Source organism: Heloderma suspectum, chromosome 5, assembly GCF_057233095.1.
Source record: "Heloderma suspectum isolate Gila_16-S chromosome 5, 16-S_ref, whole genome shotgun sequence".
Classification (NCBI taxonomy): domain Eukaryota; kingdom Metazoa; phylum Chordata; class Lepidosauria; order Squamata; family Helodermatidae; genus Heloderma; species Heloderma suspectum.
This window is the reverse complement of record NC_139462.1, coordinates 121,767,444-121,782,361: the sequence shown is the minus strand read 5'-3', so window position 1 is coordinate 121,782,361 and position 14,918 is coordinate 121,767,444. Positions and strand designations below refer to the sequence as shown.

General features: G+C 44.9%; 1 protein-coding gene across 4 annotated transcripts in view; it reads left to right on the top strand.

Moving 5' to 3' along the window:
• Positions 1–4,464: 4,464 nt before the first annotated feature.
• Positions 4,465–14,918, top strand: part of DOK7 (docking protein 7) — a 67,524-nt gene continuing 57,070 nt past the window's right edge. For 2 of the 4 annotated variants that reach the window (XM_084859880.1, XM_084859882.1), the window contains exons 1-3: positions 4,465–4,618; positions 4,806–4,851; positions 13,526–13,756. In XM_084859880.1, the coding sequence (XP_084716006.1) occupies positions 4,562–4,618; positions 4,806–4,851; positions 13,526–13,756 (334 nt within the window). In that variant the 5' untranslated portion in view covers positions 4,465–4,561. The remainder of the gene's footprint in view (positions 4,619–4,805; positions 4,852–13,525; positions 13,757–14,918) is intronic. The other 2 variants (XM_084859883.1, XM_084859881.1) reach the window with 2 other exon arrangements.

Here is a 14,918-nt window from a genome sequence, read left to right as displayed (position 1 = left end):
AATCTGAGTTTGCATTGGAAAATTTTCTGATGCCCAGAGTGATTTAGGGAGCAATCCTATGGCCCCCAGACAGTGTCTGGGGGGCCAGAGGCTATTCCAGATTGCTGGATCCAAGGTTGGATACAGTGCTTGGATACAGACATTGGACCCAGGAGTCTGAGCTCCCTGCCCCCTCCCCTTAACAGCCAGCATGGACAGAACAACGTCAGCTGCCTCTCTGAGGTCGCAAAAGCGACTTCGGAGGGAAGGTAAAGCAGGTGTTCCTGTGGGCGGAGAGGGGCTGAGGAGGCCAGCTTACACGGAATCCTCCAGCCTCCTCCTCTCCCTGACACCTCAGCTCAACAGGCAAAGAAGCTTATCTTAGAGGAAACACAGAACAGGAGGCACTGCAGAGGTAACGATCGTCTCTGCTGCGCCTCCTGCTCTGCACTGGATACTCGTAAGGCTCTGAGTTCGGAGCCTTACAAGTATCAAGGGGGGAATCCCATAGGATTGCACCTTTAATTGAGCATGTTGATTTTACCTGTATTTAGTAAACAAAGCTAAAAAAGTATTCCATGATAATTTTTTGTTTCAATACACCATAAGTATTTGAAGTATTTGAAGAAAAAAAATTAAAACACACTTAAGGAGCAACCCTATGGCCGCTAGACAGCAGCTAGACGGCCATAGGATATGTTGTTTTCTGGGAACCGACCTCAGAGCCCGCACTTCCCAGAGAACTGACCTCTCCCCACTTCTGTGCTGCCTCACAGAACAGCCCTGTCCTCTGCACTCACAAGAGGTGTGTGGAGCTGCCGAAAAGGGGCATGGCTGGGGGCATTCAGAGGCGGGGCAGGCGGAAATGCCAGTACGACATGCCTCCTTCCCCTCTCCATCCTCCCACGGCTACACAGCCGCAATCGGCTGTCTAGCCAAAAATGCATGGCAGGAGGAGCGTGGAGGGAACAATCCCATTCGTGCTTCTCCTGCCCTGCTTTGGATAGGCAGTCACTTCAGAATTTGGAGACGGCCGCCTATCTGGATAGGATTGCGCCCTTAATGTGATTTAAATGTTATATAATGTAATTTTTTATTGGAATACTTGTAAAAAAATTAAAGACAATAGCATGTACTTTCCTTACATGGTATAACTTTAAGAAAAAAACAAAAGGTACTGCAAATTGACACGTTAATCAATTTTAGCAGCCGGAAAAACCGTGCATGATAAGGAACCACTCATCTACAAGTTTGAAACTGCCATCCTTGCCTAATGTTGTATTTTCAATTGGCATACATTCATTGTTGCTAATGAACTTAACAAATGTAATGTTTTCCACAGAAAAATAACGCACTGGAAAAAAATTGTTTTGGACAATTTTCCACCCCCCATCACTGGTTCAGAGTGATCTCTTGGAAGCTCTTCACCATCTGTTTGGGATTTCACCATGCTTAAATAATTTGGTGTCCTACTACGTGGTTACTTCTCTGCTCAGCCCTGACTTGTTCAGATCCCTCATGAAAAAGCTAAATAAGGGCACAATCTATGCTTGTTTAGACAGAAAAAAGTCCTACAACTCCCAGCATTCCCCAGTCAGCCATGGTTGGCCAGGGAATGCTGGGAGTTGTAGGGCTTATTTCTGTTTAAACATGCATCCTAACACAGGTTCCCATAGAGATCCGTGGAGGAGCTCACTGCGTATTTTTCTCTAGTGTGATAACTGCCTGGTTATTTCTTATCCTTCGCTTCCTGCCTACAATACAGACTGCCAGGCGGAGTTACATGGAGTGCTACTGCCCCACCTGAAACACCTGGGAAGTGGGTGGCACTGCTTGTAGGAAGCGTGCAGTTGCTGCACCCTTGGGATACAGCAAAGTCCAGTTTGAAAAATCCAGCGGTAAAACTGCGCCAGTGTGTCCCGCAGGCACCACCCTGCCTGAGCCTGACAACGCGGGCACTCCTGCTCAGACTGGCCAGTGGCTTCCATCTCCAGGCGGAGCTGCGATCCCTCCTCCTAAGCAAACACTCCCCAGCTGAAAGCAAGAAGAGGAGGGCCGCAACTTTCAGGTTAGGAAGAAAGGCCTATTGCACTGAACTCAGAACTTCTTGCTTATGTGTAAACCTGCTGTTGTACAGGGCGCCCAACCCAGCGCCCTCTGGTCTCCAAACAGAAAGCGAGCGCCTCAACTTTGTCGGCAACAGATTCAAAGCGCCTCACCCCCGACCCCAGGGATCCAAGCTCCTCCGCCCAAACAGGCCCCGCGGAGCCCTGCCTCTCACCTCTTCAGCTCCCGCCTTCTCGCTGTGGGGCTGCAAGACCACACAAGTAGGTCTTCTTCCGAGAAGTAAACTCTCGGCCCGCGACGGTTACCAAGGAGATGCCCGCCAGTCTGCCCGCCTCACCCACAGCCTCATCAGCCACTGGTCAACGCGAACTGTCAATCACTCGTCCTCGGCTGGTCCGACAAACTGGCGTGGCGCGCGCCACGGGGGAAGACCATATAGTTTGGAAAAACGACAACTCCCATCATGCCATTTCTTACGACCCTTCGGAGACACCAACGCGTGAGGCATGTTGGGAAAGTAGTGCCGCATTCCCTGAGAGTCCACATAAAGAAACAGAAAAATGTTCTTGCCTCAAAAACAAGTAAAAAAATCATATCGCTATTCGCTAAGTAGCATCTGTCCCAATGTCCTGTCTCAGCAGAGCTTGCAGCTCAGCCAAAGTCTCTCCATCCATTTTTCCTCGTAAAACTCTTGGCCGACCCAAGAAAACCTCGTAACTCCCTCTTTCTACCGACGATGCCTGCTACGGTCTACCTTCCCTCTTGCTTTAAAGAAATCAAAATGTGCATTAATTTCTCTGAAAGGCGACAGAGGAGAAAGGAACCCCGTGCCGAAAAGGAGTATTTCTACCCCCAGCGCTACCCCCTGGACACACAACTCACGCTTCGACCATTACTTCGAAGGACGAGCCGTCTCACTCAAAGGGGGCGGGGGGTATCTTTGTACAGAACTATCTATTAAGGTGAACACGAGAGCTGGAAATGGTTCTTTTCAAGTATAGGTGTAAAAAATAATGCCAAAGTCATCTTTTACTCATTTTAATGTTTATTACGAATCTACACTTGTCTTTCTTCTTATAAAATCTTACAGTACTCAACGTATTACTCTTCTGTTTATCACATACCTATAAAATTAATTCTCTATTAATCCATACTCAATAAACAACAAAGTTATTAGCCGCTACTTATTATACACAATACTTATATTTTAATCTTTTATAATTTAAAAACTCAGTCCACCTATTTACGATGTAAATTTTGCAAGAATCCACTTATTACCTCACTATTGGTTGTATTCCAGGCCCCCTGCACTGCTTCCTTCCTCACCTAAATATGTAAGCTGCAAGTTTTTCAAGAAACTCAGTTTGATCTCCCACTCTATTAAATCAGGAGCTTCGAATTCCTTACTCATTTCATAATGCAAGCAATGATGATTTATTCATTGCATTACTATTATGATTATTTGAAAGGTTAAGGAAGATTTAAAGAACTGTACAAATCTACTTAGGAGAGTTTTACGAGCATAATACTTAAATGTAGGCAGAGCCAGTTTCAGTTGTGGGACGCCTTCCACAACATGGTTTTGGTGGGTCCACATCCCCAACGCCCTCCTCGCTGCACTGCCCAAAGAGACAGGGTGAGTGAGCAGACAGAGACCACTGCAATTAATAGTCGTCGTCATCTCCTCCTCTTGCTGCCTCGTGCGCTTTCATGTGCTTCTGGCCCCACTGGGCCGAATCCTCCAGGCCAAGCCACTCGGAGAGAGGGGGGCTGAGTGGCCAGAGGAAGCAGGTGTCACCTCTTCTCCTGGGTGGTGCGGCAGTGGGGATTCGGGCCCCTGGCTAAACTTCCCCCGCCGCCGCCAGAAAGGGGGCAAAAGAGCAGGCAGAGACTGTAGTGGCGTTCCCACGCACGAGATCGTTCTAGGAGGCCGCAATCCGTACGATGTTGCCCAAAGGCAGAGGGAGAAGGTGAGTAACCAAGAGGCAGCAGCTGCTCCTGCAAGTAGCAACAGCCACCACCTGTTCTTGAAGAACAACCCAAGAGAGTGAGCAGATAGAGGCTGCTCCTTCAAAGGCCCAGTTCGCGCTGCCATTCCAACCAGGCGAGAGGCCACTTTGCAAAAAGGAACGCCGCCTCCAGCTGCTCACAGTCGCTCCTTCTCTCTCTGGGGCAGCACGGCAGGGAAGTCTGAGCCTACCGGGGAGGGAGCCCTAGGGGCAGTATCCAACGGTGCTCCTACACAGAGTAGACCCAGTGAAGTGAATGGGCCTAGTTTACATAGGACTACCGATGGATACTGTCCCATAGCCCGGCACTGACCCAGGAAGAAGCCTAGTCGCGGTTCATTGCCTTGGCTCTGCTGCCAATTCCTGTCTGCCGAGCGGCCGATCCGCCTCCTTCCTTGTTCCCCTCCCCGCTCCATTGGCAGCAGTGACCCAATAAAGCTATTTTGAAAGTGACCCTGCAGCAGCTCAGCCACGCTAGCAGCAGCTGTCGGAAATCATGACTGAAGATGACGGATTCCGCGGTAGTGGTGGAGGGCCAGCTCAAGTGGAGAGATGGAAAAAAGGTCCCCGACGCGAAACTCCCCTGGCCTGGCTTTGCCGGTGCCGACTTTTACTTTCTCCGCGGTGGTGCAGGAGTGGGCATTTTCCTCTCCAAGTTGTTTGGGTCGGGGTGGGTGAGGAAAAAGGGAATGCATACGCCTTCCCTCCACCGACTTTCTCTCTCTCTTTCTCTCCCCCCCCCCCCCGCAGTGGAAGAATAGATGGGTGGTGCTGCGCAAACCTTCCCCGGTTGCGGGTGAGTCCAGGAGCTTGCGGGCGCGGGGGATAGGGGGGCAAATAGTCCTTTCGTGAGAAAGGGGGGAAAGGCCCAAGGTAGCCAGGAGGGGGACAGCAAGAACGAGAGGACCCCATGTGCCTTGGTACAGGAAGAAAAAACTACGAGGGGAGGAAGAGGTGCTTGTGGGCCACCAAAGTTAGCCGGGAAGCGGAGGAAAAAGACAAAGGTCTTTAATATGCTCGCACACTCGGTTCATCGCTGCCCTTGCCGATCTCGCCGGGCTCTCCTTTTCCATCCTGTTTTATTCGTGGGCGGGGAGGGCCCCCCGCTAAATATAGAAAGAGGATATTGAAGGTGGAAGAAGGGCTGCCTTGTAACTCAGGCAGGCAGGCAGGCAAAGGCGCTGTGGCCTTGGAGCTCTGCAGGGATCAGCTGAACCTCCTATCAAATCTTAGATTTAATTTTGAAGGATTCCTGTATTAAGTATAGCAGTTAAATGGGTCTTCTCACGGTCTGGCCATGTATGTTAAGCACTAGCCAAACTGTCTATATACAAGCTGTGTTTTATCTAGTAGAAAGCTTCCAGGTAACTCAATTACTATTACACTTTCTTTGTATTTAAACAGCAACTGAAAACTTATGTCTCTGCTTTCGCCTTTCTTCCCTGGTCATTGTTATCTCCTCCATTCTGCTACCCTGCTTGCCTCTTTTATATAACTTCTGTATCTGTTAGTTTGTGAGCAGAACCTCTCTTTTTACCTTATAAAATCTCTTGGGTTTTTTAAGCACTGCATGCACTCTTCTTCAAGTCAGTTTAAATTTGAGTGATATCAGATTCCTTAACATATCGGACAGGATGCTGTGACACTGATCTCAGTCCAAATTGTGTATAAAGTCATATAACATTTATAGCATGAGAAATATCCATATTGTTCAAAGTTTGAAACAAATACAGTGAAGTTAAGAATATGGGGAATCCAATTTAGTAATACAGTATGTGAGTACAGAATGGGCACAGCCCAGAAATATATAACCACAAAAAAATTATGCTATAAGAACACATTTAAGCCCATTGTCTGAGATGACAAATACTGCATTAATCTTCCATTAAAATAAATGGAATTTAAATATGCTTAACTTTTACTGGATTATGCCCAATATGTACTCTGGATATTTCTTTGGAACAATGGAATTGTATTTATAATTGGGGATCTCTATATTCTATCAGTACAATGGGCAAAGGTAATTTCTATAAAATGTTGTTGCTTGTATCTTACCCCTGATAGACTACAGAAAATTTATTTAAATAGTTCAGAAAGGTGTTGGAATTGCAACTGGCTTTGGGTGGACTTTCTATGCATTTCACAGAAATATGTTAAAATTAAACTATATCAGACTGAAATCATGCTGAAATACAGATAAGGGATGGAAATATACTTATCTCCACTGCTAACCTTCTTGAACATGGAAAAGGTACACTTTCAAGAAACTTGTCTTTCTTGGAATGTATGAATTAGTGCCAGGATTAATCCTTCGTTAAGTCGTTAAGTCGTGATCTCTAGTCTTTCCCATTCTATTGTTTTCCTCGATTTCTTTGCATTGTTCATTTAAGAAGGCCTTCTTGTCTCTCCTTACTGTTCTCTGGAACTCTGCATCCAGTTGGATATATCTTCCCCTTTCTCCCTTGCTTTTCACTTCCCTTCTTTCCTCAGCTACTTGTAAAGCCTCATCAGACAGCCACTTGGCTTTCTTGCATTTCTTTTTCTTTGGGATGGATTGAGTTGCTGCCTCCTGAACAATGTTACGGACCTCCGTCCATAGTTCCTCAGGCACTCTGTCTATCAGGTCTAATCCCTTAAATCTATTCCTCACCTCCACTGATTAATCCTGCTGAATGGCTAATTAAAACATGGTTGTTATAAAAAAAATAAGTAAACTTTCTTATGCAAAAATATGAAAAAGGGATTGATCTCAGCAATCTCTCTAGTGAAGTCTGGTAAGCATTTATGCTTTTTTGTAATAGCAGGCATCCATGTATACCTTTTTAAAATTATAGGTATCCCAGTCAGGCTCTTGAATCATGCATGTTATCTGCCCTTTAACTAGAGATGTTATATACACATGTTTGTATGCTGTTGAATGCCTGCAGGGGGCACTTCTGCCCCATCCTTCCTAGGCCTTTTCACTTTTCAGCCAGAGGATCTGGGGGTTAGGATTCCTCTCTTAGATACCGTTTTCTGTATGCCTGTATCTATCTTATAGTCCCCTTTTGTATTAAGATTTTTTTAAGCAAAACACCAAGAGGTTTATCAAAGATACAAAGTCTCTGTCCACAGCTCTCTATTTTAAAAAGTCAAAAAAATCACACCCAAATAAATATCCAGTAAGTATTGATCCTGTAGTGATCTTATTCTAACTGTAATACAAAAAGAACCAGACTATTGTTTAGTGAGAGAACAGGATTTCCTTAAACTAGCCTAGCCACTTCAGTAGTGCCAAACAAGGAGAACTGCCCTAGAGGTAACAATGCTACCAGATTCCAAAACCAATGGGCTGAATAGGATAATTGTTGTTCAGTCGTGTCCGACTCTTCGTGACCCCATGGACCATAGCATGCCAGGCCTTCCTGTCCTGCGCTCTGTCCCGGAGTGTGCTCAAGTCCATATTCATTGCATCGGTGATGCTATCTAGCCATCTCATCCTCTGCCGTCCCCTTCTCCTTTTGCCTTCAGTCTTTCCCAGCATCAGGGTCTTTTCCAGAGAGTTTTCTCTTCACATTTGGTGGCCAAAATATTTGAGCTTCAGCTTCAGTATCTGTCCTTCCAATGAGCACTCAGGGTTGATTTCCTTTAGGATGGACTGATTTGACCTCCTTGCAGTCCAGGGGACTCGTAAGAGTCTTCTCCAGCACCACAGTTCAAAAGCATCAATTCTTCGGCGCTCAGCCTTCCTTATAGTCCACCTCTCATAGCCATACATTACTACTGGGAAAACCATCACTTTGATTAGACGGACCTTTGGTGGCAAGGTGATGTCTCTGCTTCTTACTATGCTGTCTAGGTTGGCCATAGCTTTCCTCCCAAGGAGCAAGCATCTTTTAATTTCATGGCTACAGTCACCATCTGCAGGGAACTTGGAGCCCAAGAAAATAAAATCTGTCACTGCTTCCATTTCTTCCCCTTCCATATGCCAGGAAGTGATGGGGCCAGATGCCATGATCTTCATTTTTTGAATGTTGAGTTTCAAACCAGCTTTTGCACTCTCCTCTTTCACCCTCAACAAGAGGCTCTTTAGATCCTCTTCGCTTTCTGCCATTAGGGTGGTATCATCTGCGTATCTGAGGTTGTTGATAATTCTCCCGGCAATCTTAATTCCGACCTGTGATTCATCCAACCCGGCGTTTCTCATGATGTACTCTGCATATAAGTTAAATAAGCAGGGCGACAATATGCAGCCTTGTCGTACTCCTTTCCCAATTTTGAACCAATCGGTTGTTCCATGTCTGGTTCTTACTGTTGCTTCTTGACCCTCGTACAGGTTTCTCAGGAGACAGGTAAGGTGGTCTGGTACCCCCATCTCTTTCAGAATTTGCCACAGTTTGTTGTGATCCACACAATCAAAGGCTTTAGCATAGTCAATGAAGCAGAAATCAATGTTTTTCTGGAATTCTCTTGCTTTCTCCATAATCCAGCGAATGTTGGCGATTTGATCTCTAGTTCCTCTGCCTCTTCGAAACCCAGCTTGTACTTCCGGTAGTTCTTGGTTCGCATACTGCTGAAGCCTAGCTTGTAGGATTTTGAGCATCACCTTGCTGGCATGTGAAATGAGCGCAATTGTGCGGTAGTTTGAACACTCTTTGGCGTTGCCCTTCTTTGGAATTGGAATGTAAACTGACCTTTTCCAGTCTTGTGGCCACTGTTGAGTGTTCCAAATTTGTTGGCATATTGAGTGCAGCACTTTAACAGCATCATCTTTTAGGATTTTAAATAGATCAGCTGGAATACTGTCATCTCTGCTAGCTTTGTTGTTAGTAATGCTTCCTAAGGCCCACTTGACTTCACTCTCGAGGATGTCCGGCTCAAGTTCAGTGACCGCACTATCATGGCTCTCAGGGACATTCAGATCTTTCCTGTATAGTTCTTCTGTGTATTCTTTCCACCTCTTCTTAATCTCATCTGCTTCTGTTAGGTCCCTGCCTTCTTTGTCCTTTATCATGCCCGTCTTTGCACAAAACGTTCCCTTGAGATCTCCAATTTTCTTGAAGAGATCTCTAGTCTTTCCCATTCTGTTGTTTTCCTCGATTTCTTTGCATTGTTCATTTAAGAAGGCCTTCTTGTCTCTCCTTGCCGTTCTCTGGAACTCTGCATTCAGTTGGGTATATCTTCCCCTTTCTCCCTTGCTTTTCGCTTCCCTTCTTTCCTCAGCTACTTGTAAAGCCTCATCAGACAGCCACTTGGCTTTCTTGCATTTCTTTTTCTTTGGGATGGATTGAGTTGCTGCCTCCTGAACAATGTTACGGACCTCTGTCCATAGTTCCTCAGGCACTCTGTCTATCAGGTCTAATCCCTGAAATCTATTCCTCACCTCCACTGTATATTCATAAGGGATATGATTTAGGGAATACCTGAATGGTTTAGTGGTTTTCCCTACATTCTTCAATTTAAGCTGAAATTTTGCAAGAAGCAGCTCATGATCTGAGCCACAGTCAGCTCCAGGTCTTGTTTTTACTGACTGTATAGAGCTTCTCTATCTTTGGCTGCAAAGGACATAATCAATCTGATTTCGAGATTGACCATCTGGTGATGTCCATGTGTAGAGTCATCTCTTGTGCTGTTGGAAAAGAGTGTTTGCTATGATCAGCGTGTTCTCTTGGCAAAACTCTATTAGCCTTTGTCCTGCTTCATTTTGTACACCAAGGCCATGCTTGCCTGTTATCCCGGTGATTTCTTGACTTCCTACTTTAGCATTCCAATCCCCTATGATGAAGAGGACACCTTTTTTTTGGTGTTAGTTCTAGAAGGTGTTGTAGGTCTTCACAGAACCGATCAACCTCAGCTTCTTCGGCCTCAGTGGCGGGGCATAGACTTGAATTACTGTGATGTTGAATGGTTTGCCTTGGATTCTATTAACTTAATCAGTTAGCTGTGTTGGATATGAAGGCTCCCCAGCTAGAAGACCTTCATATAATTCAAAACTCACAAGATTATGGCTGGAGTATTAAAAATTTTAAAAGCAAAGATACCCACACTGGTCCATGAAGAAAAAAATCCACAGTTGGGCACTACCTTTATTAGGGACAACCCAAATTCCACAAAAACATGCAGGCTTTCAAGTTCTCCAGAACTCTTCATCAGGCTGGATGGTACAAAAAGCAGGGGATAGGAAAAGATCCAGAAAAGCTAAAAAAATAAAAATGGGCAGATGGAAATTCCAGACTGAGTTAGTTGGTGGTAGGTGTTGCAGGTATCAGATTACAACTAGCAGTGCATTTGCGGGGAGAGGAGCAATAAAGATCTTTCTACATAATTAAAGGATACTGGGTGCCTGACACAGACCTGTTATCATGCGCCCTGGACCATGTTAGGTGAGGCATGCAGAGCCAGCCGAAGACACTTTACTGCCTGAGGTGGAGCAGCAAATAGTGACTCCCCCCACCCCAACACACGCCAAATCAAGATGCACAGTATCCAAGGTTGGTCAAATTATTTTGGCACATGGGATAGAAATTCCCAAAAGTACCTTTCCACCTCCCTGGCAGTAAAAATAAAATATTACATTAAATAACTAACAATTTCCTTTCCTTTCATGATGCCCCTGCCTCACTGCTTAATTAAAGGCCTGGTCCTGTTCATCAGGGAAAGGCCTGTTAAAACCCCAAGGAACTCACCAGAGGCCATGCCACTGGCAGTGCTGCAGTGGGTCATACGTCACTGCTCAGAGTTGCCCTTTTAAGTTAGGGGTCCCCAACCTTTTTTGGCCTCTGGGCACACTTCAGATTTTGAGAGTGTGCCATGGGTGCTCTCACAAACTGGCTGGCATGGTCAGCATGGCCTATCACAAAACACCCGTTTCCCAGAAGGCAAACCAATTAGGCTAAAAGAAAAGTAACTTGCCCAATAAGCTGATTACAAGGTAGAGGTCGAGTCTGTGGTCCAAAACAAAACCACTCCTTTGAACCCACACTTTTCTGCGGCAACACTGACTTCAAAGAAGACAAACTGATGAGGCTCAGACAAGTAACTTGGCCAAGAAAATGAATAGAAGGCAGAGATGGGGCTTGAGCCCCAAATGCCAAATCACTTATTTGCCCCCACTAAGCACAACAGTATACCAATTTCACAACAGGTAAACTGGTGATGATCAGAGAAACACACACAGGCAAAACACCCATATATACCCACACATGTCCAATCCCAGCCCCCGTCTACATATACACACAAAACCCAGGCGAAGCACACACCACACCAAAACAAGAAAGCAAACCTGCTAACACACACCACACCAAAAACAAAACAAAAAACAGGCACAACACACACACACCTGACAAAACAACCTCCTACTCCCCACCACCTCCTCTAGCCCTCCAGGATGCTGCCCCCTTACCTTTCTTTTTTTCTCAGCATGCTTCACAATGAAGTGCTGGCCTGCAGCCCCACCCACATTCGCATTTTCTAAGAATACCTCTGGGGGGTCACATGGGGCCCAGAGGCATTCTTGGAAATAAAGGTAGTGCTGGAAGCTGGTGCATCACTTTGCAGTCTGCCAACCTCCAAGATTATTATTTTTTACTCTTTTAAAATATTTAAAATATCAGGATGGGAAGGGGGGCTTGGTAGATGCCAAGGGAGGTGTCCGCTGACACATTGGTGCCTGCAGGCACCACATTGGGAACCCCACCTTTAGGTCATTTTTTAGAGTTGGACAATGGGCATAGGTGAGAAATATTTTGATAATTGGACTGTTCTAACATAAATATCCATTTTCCCCCTTGAATGAGGGATTAAAGTTAATTGTTGAGCCTTTGACATTGTATTAAACTTGTGTATGCTCAGTGTGAGTGGCTGAAAGTGCATTATCTTTTTATCTGTGTTTGTTTTTTCCTTCGTAGCAAGAGCAGGTTGGTATTATTGTGAGTAGGTAAGCTAACATCTACAAGACTCCCTTTCTTCTCCTGCTGCTGAACCACCCTTCCCTGAGTGACAGTTATCACCAGGACTGTGTTCTTCCAGCTCTGTGTAGGGCTGTGTCCTTTAAACAGTTTGGAACTTCAGCTGGTCCAGAATTTAGCTGCTCAGTTGTGATCTGGGGCTGACCACAGGGCTCATGTAACACCTTTATAATCTCAGCTGGTTGCCAGATTGTCTCTAGGCCATGTTCAAAGTGGTGGTCTTGATCTTTCAGACCTTAAATGGCCTTGGGCCAGTATATCTTAATGAGCACTTTTTGCCTTCCCTGTTAATTATGCTCAGGTGCTTTGGCTGCTACTACCATCAATTCTGAGATTGTTCTCTACAAAAATAGGGCCTTTTCTGTGGCAACACCTGCACTGTGGGATTCCCATCCAAGGGAGGTCTGCCCAGCCTGCTCCATTAAAATGTTTAGGTAGTTATTAAGGTTCCTGGAATGTATTCTGTTTGTTTGTAATTTGATTTTTTAAATGTATTATCGGGATGATATTTGTGTTAGAAATAAGGAGCAAATATAATATTAACATATGTATACATTGTGATAACATATTTCTTGATTATGGTGCCCCACCTTGGAATTCCTGTCCAAGAGAGGCTCACTTGGCACCTGCATTGATATCCTTTTGGCACCATGCAAATACATGTTTTATCCCTCCAGGCCTCTTAATTTCTTTAATTGTTTAATTCTGCTTGAATTTGCTCTTTATGATTTTGTTTTATCATTTGTTGATTGCTTTTATGATACTATATTTTTATTTTTGTCACCACCCTGAAAACATCAATGTTGAAAGTGTGATGTAATACAATAAAGATCACAGATTATATTTCAAAAATAAATACCTAAATAAAGCTTTATGATGCTGTTACATTTAAGCTGTTTTTACTGGAAGCCTTTTTAAGGGCTGTGTCATAGGTAGGTGGCTTGTGCATTTAAAATATGAAAATAGATCAATGCTTACTCCAGTGCTTCGGTGGTAGCATGCAAGAGAAGGGAGATTTCTTTCCCTCCTTCCTCTGAAGCATCAGTAATGACAAAATTGGAAAATTGATATTGGGAGTAATTTTTTCCTGAAGAACTAAGAAAATGTAGTTTTAACCCAGGGATTCATGCTGATAATCATGTGGAGTGATGAAATTTAACTTTTTTCAACAAAGTCAGATTGCCCGATGATACTTGTGGGGGTAGGTATCTTTCTTTGCAGTATACAGCAAGATTTGCTCAGCTGAACCACTCAGAAGTGTAGTACCTATAATTATTTATAAGAGAGCTTCGGCTATTGGGCGGTATAGAAATGAAATAAATAAATAAAATAAAATAAATATTTCTTTTTCTTTTTTGTTGTGTGCCGTGCTTCATAATGCTTTATAATCTAGATTATTTGAACAGCAAATGTTTCAGAAAAAAGACTCCTAGAAAGTACTAAGGATAAGTCCCAGTTAGCATTACAATTAAAACTGAAGTATGAACATGTACATTGTATTTGATTACAGTTTTCCATCTTCAGATTGCTTGCTCTTGCTGGTATACAAAGAAAGGTCTGAACGGCTGAAGGGGCTGAAGGAGAGGAGCAGCGTGACCTTGGAGGACATCTGTGGCTTGGACCCTGGGCTCTGTTATGAGGGTCTGAGTCATACTCTTGCCATCATCTGTTTGACACAAGTTGTTATGTTGGGTTTTGAGAACAAGGAAACTATGCATGCCTGGGATGTACGCATCCGCTACAGTTTAGGTGAAGGTAATGTTTGCTTTTCAATACACTGTTCCATGTGCCCCACTCCTCTCCCTGTTAAGAATTTCCAAGGGCCCATCACTTACCCAGGTTTGGTTTCCTTTGGTATTAGGTCTCTGGAGGTATGTTGGCATTTTGTAATATTTGCAAATATACAGGTTGAGCATAGATCTAGACTCATGACTTAACACTCAAGCAGACACTTCAAAGTCCACTGCTCCCACATCAGATCCTTGAGGGCAGGGATGTAGAACCTCAGGCCCATGGGCCAAATCTGGCCACTCCCCTTTCCCCCAACCACTGGTCGTTTGGTGGTTTCCCAGCTTTTGTGCAGTTTTCCGCATTCCAAAAGGTTTAGGTGCCTCTCCTAAGGCTTAGTTACTGGCAGTGACAGCTTTAAGATAAAATATGCTGGGTTGGGGTAGTGGGTTGGCCCTGCCCACCACTAGAGCATTTGCAAACTGGAATTTGGTCCTCAGCTGGGACACAGGAAAGAAAGGGTCAGCTATTCAGATCATTATTGATCATTTGATAAAGCCATTAGGAACCAACACCCTATTATTTTGTTCCCATGCCAACCTGTAACCAATATACCTAACAGTGGATGTGCTTGGGCCAGGCCTGTCTTACAGGTTTCAGGCCCATTAACCTTCTTTCCTAGGGCCAAAACAGACATTACTTCAATTGTGTGTCTAGGAGCTACATTTTTCTTCTTTACTTTAGAGTAGACACATGGGCTCTGATCAGGGCTTAGCATGGGTGGTAGGGGTGCTTTTAAGTACCAGATTGCCTCCCTGTGCCTACTCCATTGTAAAAAAATTAAAGAGACATGTTAGATGCACATTTGAAGTAATGTCTATTTCAGCTGTTAGAATCAAGAACTACTGAGTTGGAAGGGACCCTGAGAGCAGGGCCAGCTCTCCCATGAGGCAGAGTGAATCCCCCATCTCCGGCAGCAGATCTGGAAGGGCGACAGATTGCATATGCCCCTCACCACTGGGAGGGCTGCACACCCTTCCATTGCCCTATGCCTCGCGCTGTGGACTTCTCACAGGCAGGCAGCCACTCTGGAAAGCCACTCTGCCTGCTCTCCTGCTGCAGAAAATGCCGCAGCAAGAGATCAGATGGCATGACTCCAGAGCGGTGGGCTGATGTCTTGCTCTGGGGG